The sequence below is a fragment of the Catharus ustulatus genome, chromosome 24 (assembly GCF_009819885.2).
Source record: "Catharus ustulatus isolate bCatUst1 chromosome 24, bCatUst1.pri.v2, whole genome shotgun sequence".
NCBI lineage: Eukaryota > Metazoa > Chordata > Aves > Passeriformes > Turdidae > Catharus > Catharus ustulatus.
The window spans coordinates 2960464-2967866 of NC_046244.1; the positions used below are offsets into that span (position 1 = coordinate 2960464).

A 7403-nucleotide genomic window follows, 5' to 3' on the forward strand; every position below is an offset into this window, starting at 1 on the left:
AATCCCGGCTGCGAGCGGGCATCCCCTGCTCCGGAGCGGGCAGGGCAGGGTAGGGCAGGGCATCCCCTGCTCCGGAGCGGGCAGGGCAGGGCATCCCCGGCTCCAGGAGCGGGCAGGGCAGGGCATCCCCTGTTCCCGGGCAGGGCAGGGCATCCCCGGCTCCAGGAGCGGGCAGGGCAGGGCATCCCCGGCTCCAGGAGCGGGCAGGGCAGGGCATCCCCGGCTCCGGAGCGGGCAGGGCAGGGCATCCCCTGTTCCCGGGCAGGGCAGGGCATCCCCGGCTCCGGAGCGGGCAGGGCAGGGCATCCCCTGCTCTAGAGCGGGCAGGGCAGGGCAGGGCATCCCCTGCTCTAGAGCGGGCAGGGCAGGGCAGGGCATCCCCTGCTCTAGAGCGGGCAGGGCAGGGCATCCCCGGCTCCAGGAGCGGGCAGGGCAGGGCATCCCCGGCTCCGGAGCGGGCAGGGCAGGGCATCCCCTGTTCCCGGGCAGGGCAGGGCATCCCCTGTTCCCGGGCAGGGCAGGGCATCCCCGGCTCCGGAGCGGGCAGGGCAGGGCATCCCCGGCTCCAGGAGCGGGCAGGGCAGGGCATCCCCTGCTCCGGAGCGGGCAGGGCAGGGCATCCCCTGCTCCGGAGCGGGCAGGGCATCCCCGGCTCCCGGAGCGGGCAGGGCAGGGCACGGCAGGAATCCCCGGAGCGGGGGCGGTGCAGGGTCGCGGAACGCGGGCACCGCGCGGCGCAGCCCCGGAAGCGCCGAGCACGGAAGCAGCGCAGAGCACGCAAGAAGCGCAGGGCACGGAAAAAGCGCAGGGCACGGAAGCAGCGCAGGGCCCGGCGGGACTCGCGGGCTGCCCGCGCTGCCGGGGAAGGACCGGAGGGCTCGCTTTTCTCTGCCGGCCCCTCTTGCAGAGGAAAGCGGAGTTTTGCAGTGCTCGGGCCTTGGGAGGGCCGAAGCGGCGCCTCAGTGCAGCAGCAGTGTGAGGTACTGAACGATTCGCCCGCAGTTCTCAGCTCTCGGCACAGCCGTTGTTTATCTCTAACTGCGGGAGGCCACGCTCCTTTCACAAAGGTTTCAAATTTGTGCGGTTTCACAAAGCTGAGTCCCCGGCGCTGAGCATGAAGGACTTGTAGGTTATGCCAAGAGTGGACCTCATCTGGTAAAACCCTTCCAGAAAGTCCCTTGGCTGATGTTATTTTCAGAGTATTCGCTTTCTGATAAGCAATAATGAAAAGATGCTCATCAAAGCTATTAGCTTTGTCCTGTGAAGGCTATAAGAACTACTGTTTTTTTCAAATTGTCTCAAATTTAGTGCCTCAAAATAAGTATTTCTATTTTATGTTTTTGTAACAAAGAAATGTTGTAGTTTGTCGATTGTTAGCGCTGCTCTTGATTCCTCCCCCTGCTGCTGTACCACATGTGCATTTGATTCCTCGTGTCCAGTTGCCAAGGTAGCAGACACGAAAACAAATCAGATGAGTTTTGCAGAAAGTTTTGGGGACCCTTTGGAACAAAAGATTCCAGAAACACATAATTTTCTTGAGAACATAATTTATCAGTCTAGTCAAAAGCAATGTGGGAGTTTGGGTTTAGAGTTAGCAACTGTTTTATTTAAAAATCTACTTTCTGCAAATTTAGAGGAGCTTGTGGTGTTGTGAGGCTATTGAACAGTTTGACAGCCTTTCAGTCAAACTAGGCTTTATTTATTTAACTGTTTATTAACTCCTTTTAATCTCCCTTTTCTAATAAAAGGGCATCCCTTTGTGGGATTTAATTTAATTAATTTGTGGGTTGGGAATTGCCTGAACTGTAATCCTGAGGCACAGTTGATCCTTTTGGAGCCTTTCTGCCTGGGGAATATGGAAGACAGCTTTGACTCTATTTCTTTTAGATGTAGCAGATACATTCATATTTATGATTTGAACTTATGAACATCCTTCTGAGCAGAATTGCATAAGTATGTCCTGAATAACAGCTTCTAAAGTAAATGTGTCTTTTTTCAATGTGAATTTTTCATGTTTACTGTTTCCTCTGTCAGAGTTTCTTGTCTCTAAGTCAGCTCCCAGTTTATGAGAGCAAAATATTTGACAGTATACCCAAGGGGAGAGAAGCATCTAGTGGTGCTGGTTCTGAGCAGAGGGAGTTTGGAGACTGGCTGATTTCTCACCAGCAAAAATCAACATTTCAACAGCTGTAAGTATTTTTTAGGAGAAGTCCCCTGAAAGTGGTTTCACCTGTGTCTGCTTCTTCACTTAATGTAGTGAATTTATGTAGTTCACTCTTCCTCTGGCTTCACATTAAAATGTTTTTGTAGGATGGACTTAGAGCTCCTGAACAGGCTGCGCCAGGCCAACCAGGACCTTCTGCAAAGGCTGAGAATGAAGCAGGAAGAGATCAGAAAGGAACTTTTCAGCAAGCAACTCCTTCCAACATCTCTTCATAGCAGTACAGCTGCTGAGAGATGTGTTCCCTCACCCAGGATAGTGGTATGTGTGGTGTCTGTGCTAGAAATTCAGGGAAGCAAATGGGCCTTTGTGACAGACAGCAGCTCTGCCTGTGGTGTGGTGTGCTCAAGGAGACATATGGACATGAAAGAGCCCTTAGAAAGGGGTATGTGGAATATGGAGTCTGTTAGAAAAGTAGCTGCCCTTTGGTTATTGTTTATTCTGTAGTCTCAATCTGTTCTCCTGGCATAAGGTTTGGAGATCAGTTCCTGCCTAAGAAAGGCAAGTTTCTTCTTCTAAGATAGGAATGAACATTGTAGAACAAAATTTCTTCTAAGCTGAAAGTTCAGTGGTTCCTCAAATTGGGAAAAGCTGCATTTAGCTGGAAGTGGATCTCTTTCTTACACTTCCCAGAATATAAGGGTTTTTCTTTTTCCTCTGCAGTAATTTAAAGGAGTGAACAGACTAGAATGAGACATTAATTTAACAAGTTAAATGTTCTTACAAAAGGAATTTGTGGTCTGACTGATGCTGTGTGTTAAGAGAGTCTCTGTCCTCACAGAAGGAAAATCAGGTGGATGCAGTAAAGTCTACAGCTGACCCTGGAATGATGGAACCCAGAGCTGGCCCAGCCCCAAGTTCATCTGTTAAACACAGCAGCAGTGACAGAGGGGTACAGCACCAGCAAGCAAAGACAGAGCAAGGAGCAAGTTTTGATTCCAGCTGTCCTGGGAAAGATGTTACACCAGTGTCTGCAGCTGTGTGTGGCAGAGAAGACTCCAGAGTGGATGGGGATGGCCATGCTCAAGGAAGTCCAGAGAAAGAATTCTCCCTCCTGGGACATGGAGAGATGAGAAAACAGTCTGCTCTACAGCACAGTTCCCATGAGAAAAGTCATCCAGGGCCATCACTGAGCAGAGGACAAAATAAGGAACCCAGTGAGGAGCTTGTGGTCACCAGAGAGCCCCACATCCCTAAATCAGTCCTGCTGACATCTCAGTCCAAAGAGCTGAAGGTAAATGTTAAACCAATGCTTTTCTCATTTTCCTAAATGAACAGAATGATGGGGAGGAAGGGCCAGGAGAATGTTACCTGCCCTGTTCCCAATGTGTAAATGGCAAGTTGGGGTCAGAACTGTTCTCAGTCAGGGGCTGTTGTCAGTTTGTTCAGGCCCTGCTTTCCTTAGGCCATGAACTGAAAGAGCAGAAATCCATAACACTTCACTGTGAGGTTCCTTGTCTTTTGCATATGTCAGCCACAAGCTGAGGGGGAACAGGCAGGTGCAGTGCTGCTGTTCCACAGTTGTCTCCTTAGGCAGGAAGGGCAGGCCCTGCTGTGATCATCCTCCAAGGCAATACAGGTTGCCAGGTCTTTGGGGATGTGCAGTGCAGCTCAGCATTTTGTTTAAAGCTCTGAAAAATCCTTGGGTAAATACTTGGGTAAGTCCCTGCCTCCTCTTTCTGTTTTATTTCTTGACAAGACAAAGGGGTGGTGAGAAAATTACTGGTAGATACATAGATAGATTCCAGTCTCAAACCAAGCACAGCTGTCCTATCTGAGCAGCTGCCAGCTGTCTCCTTAGCTGTACCTTTAAATGTCCTGACAGATAATTAGGAAGTCTTTATGGATTGTTTTCTTTCAGAAGGAAGCTTCTCATGTGACTTTTCAGCTTGAACCTGAAGAAGATACCATACCTGTCACCAACTGGTCTGCCCTTCCTTTCCTGGGCTATGACTGGATTGCAGGTGAATCCTAACTCTGAACCAAAATTTTCAGAGTGAAGTGCTGTTATTAAAACAGTTTATGACCCCTTTGAGGGCCCAGCAAAGGGGCTGCAGCTTTGTTTGAGGCCCCTCTCCAGACTAGAGGTGGCCTGTGCTTACCTGGAGTGGTGAAGTGGCAGTGGTGTGGGAATCCAGACAGCAGATGGCAAAGCCAGGTGGGGTCAGAAGGGAAGGGATACCAAATTCCTGGAATGAATGAATGCAAAAAGGGATCCAAAGCACACAGTGAGTCTCTGCCTTGCCATGATGATCTGCCCTTCTCATTATCAATTTTGTTTTGACTGTATCTTGCTTTGGTACTTTCCCAAATTTTGTAAATCACTGAGCTTTTCTGTTTCCTTTGTGTTCTCAGGACTCCTTGATACAAAGTCTCCAGTAACAGAGAAACCTGAGCAATACTTTGCTGAGCTGCAGGAGTTCCGAGAGTCCAACAGAGACGCCTGCATTCATCAGCAGCACCAGGAGTGAGTGGGAGTGGGGAAGGGCTGAAGCAGCAATGTTCAATCCCTTAATAATCCCTGTAGTAATGAGAGCCATAGTCTGACTGGGGCAGGACACTGCAAGCATGGCTTTGAGAGTCTTTATTTACCTCCCAGTCATGTGAGCTTGGAAAAGGCAGTGCTGTTCACTGTCAGCCCCTCTGTCACTAACTGATCTTTTCATGTGTTTCTTTAGGCCCAAGGCTCTGGATCCACAAGAATTGGATTTGATGAGTGGCTCTCATAAGTGTAAGATCATATTTCTTTCTAATGCAATTTCTGTGAATAAACAACTCAGCAGTTTTTATCTGTCGTCCTGAGGGAAGACCAGCAATAATGTGTTATTTTCAGCTGCAGCTTTTCAACCAGATTCAACTTCCCACTCCAAAGATAATTGAGTCTTCTAGGGATCCTCTCTGTGTCATTTTAATTTGTCAGAGTTTCTTGTAATTGGCTAATCTTCTGTTATTAAATTGAAGATGTTGAAGTTTTGGTTTTGCTTTTTAGGAACTTACTTGGGGACAGGAAATGTGTAAGATATTTCAGGAAAAGCAGTTCTTTTTATAGAAAGCAGGTGTGGCATTGTGGTAGAACACAGCTTTTTTGGCTGGGTTCAGGGCCCATGTGACAAACAAGAGCTGCAAGGAAGGTTTGTTGCTCTGTGCAGGTGTTTACTCCTATCGACTGAACCGGCGCCTCTTCACCGTCCCTGTGGGTTCAGAACCTGCCTGCCCTGTGTGTAAGATCCCAGGGACACTGGAAGACCCAGCCTATGTCAGGTAAATAAGAATTCCTGCTTTGTAAAGTGCACAGCTCAAGGAAACAACAGGGGGGAAAAAGCTGATCAGGTAAAGGATAAAACACCGTCACAACAGTTCTGTAGAAGGTTCCTGTTTTCAAGGCAGAGATCTTCTAAAAGGTCCTACTGATCTTTTCTATAAGCACAAACAGTCCTGAAATGAATGAGAAGTGCCTGTTTTGTCTGAACTTGGACCAGAATCTGAATGTACATGTAAAGTGTCTACTCTCCTAATCACAATGCTTCACTTGGTTCACTTTGGGGTCAGACTCTTGGATTCTGAGTGGGAAGGTGTGCAGATTCCCTGTGCCTTGGCAGAGGTGCAGGCAGTAACTTCCCTTGTGTGGTTCCAGGGTCAGCATTCCCAGGTCTGCCCTTCTGCCAGCCTACAAGCACAGAGCCCATCGCAGGAGGAGCTTTGAGGCTGCAGATGATCTCGCACTGCCTTCGGTGAGTTACGCTCTTCTGTTAATGGCACAGCCCCAGCTGGTCCTTGCTTCATAGCAAGAACGAAAGAGAATCTGGGACTCATTCCCTTTACAAAGTTTCCACTAAGATTTTGGTATGTGTGAGATAGCCAGAACATCCTTTGGTGTGTTCTGAGTTCATGCCTTTGTGTGAGGAACATAAAGTGTGTGACACATTTCCAATGCTTTACACTGCACAAAAGAAAATGCCATGGGGAGCTGTGTCCTTTTGGGGCAGATTTGGCTGACCTGCTTCAGGCATTGCCTGTGTTTGTTTCCACAGATGTTGAGGAGTGTGAAAGACAAGTGTTTATGAAGTATTCACAAAGTCAGTAGTGGCAAGGGTGGGTGTAAAGCTGCTGTTGGATTGCTGGTGCTGTATTCCAGCCAGCAGTCAGTGCTGCAGGCACTATTGCTAATCTAACCTAGCTCAGGCCTAGAGATTTCTAGGGAAGAGGTGGGAGGAAGCTTAGGCTGGAGGTTTAGGGAACTGGATGAGTCAGCTGAGAAAGGTTCAGAGGGGTTGGGTCCTTGAGTTCATGAAGTTGGGAGATCAGTGTAGAAAGGTGGAGAAGGTGAAAACCGCGTAGTTCTCCTTTATCTGAGATTTATTTCCTGTTAGCCATATAAACCTCCTGAAAAAATAACAGATTCATTACTCACTTAAACCTCCTTGTGCAGAAGTTAGAGCTAAATAATAACAGGCCACAATAAACAAAGAAATGTTAATCATTCCCATTTTTTTCACAGCATTGCCTGGCTGGCTGGGAAAACGTGGTCCCTTGCAGCCAGGCCCTGCTCAGCAGCTTGGATCTGCGAGCCTCCCTGGAGGAGAAGCCTTCTCCCTCTCCTGGCCTGGTAAGCACAGCCTCCAGAGCCCCAGGAGATGCTGAGAATTGCTCAGAGGGAAATCTCTAAAGGGTGTGATGATTATTGAGGGCTGAGCAAACAAAAATGCCGGGAAGATTATCTCTGATCAGTACTGGGAAATGTTTTCCTTCTGCTGACTGGTGCGCGCAGAGATGAAAAAGCAAATGGAGCTGAGTAACAGGCAAAAGCTGTTCAGCTCACCATCTACATCAAAATGGGAAAAGTCACTTTGGCATTCTTTGATTAACATGCTCTTTATTTGGATTCCAGGACTCAGTGTTCAGAGAGTCAGGAGAAGCCAAAACTGACAAGTTTCTACACCTGCCTCACTTGGCACAGCTGAGGTTTAGCAGAGCAAACCAGGACAGCAGACAGCAGCTCTCAGTTCAGACCCCCCTCCCTCAACACTCTGCACCACTGACTTGATTGCCCTGGGGAAGAGATGGGCACAGCACATGGAAACAACTCAGAAACAAAGCAGTTTGGATAAAAATAAATCTTTGGACAGATTTTCCCCAGCCTCACAGTCATGCCTGTATGTGAGCAGCCACACAGATCTGAGTT

The 7403-nt window shown here is 48.6% G+C and overlaps 1 protein-coding gene across 1 annotated transcript; it reads left to right on the forward strand.

Annotated features, from left to right (window-relative positions):
• Positions 1-825: 825 nt before the first annotated feature.
• LOC117006895 (migration and invasion inhibitory protein) lies at positions 826-7266 on the forward strand. Its single transcript, XM_033079639.2, has 11 exons — positions 826-980; positions 2035-2189; positions 2311-2482; positions 3003-3455; positions 4083-4185; positions 4577-4688; positions 4900-4952; positions 5371-5482; positions 5856-5952; positions 6720-6827; positions 7110-7266. Exons 3-11 carry the CDS (start codon positions 2312-2314, stop codon positions 7263-7265), a joined length of 1365 nt encoding a protein of 454 aa, XP_032935530.1. The 5' UTR covers positions 826-980; positions 2035-2189; position 2311; the 3' UTR covers position 7266.
• Positions 7267-7403: the final 137 nt, after the last annotated feature.

Bases quoted from the DNA above. Each gene is read 5' to 3' on its own strand.
- LOC117006895 (XM_033079639.2), top strand. From the start codon at position 2,312: ATGGACTTAGAGCTCCTGAACAGGCTGCGCCAGGCCAACCAGGACCTT. The intron at 4,689-4,899 runs GTGAGTGGGAGT...GTGTTTCTTTAG, and splicing joins ATTCATCAGCAGCACCAGGA to GCCCAAGGCTCTGGATCCAC. The intron at 5,483-5,855 runs GTAAATAAGAAT...GTGTGGTTCCAG, and splicing joins GAAGACCCAGCCTATGTCAG to GGTCAGCATTCCCAGGTCTG.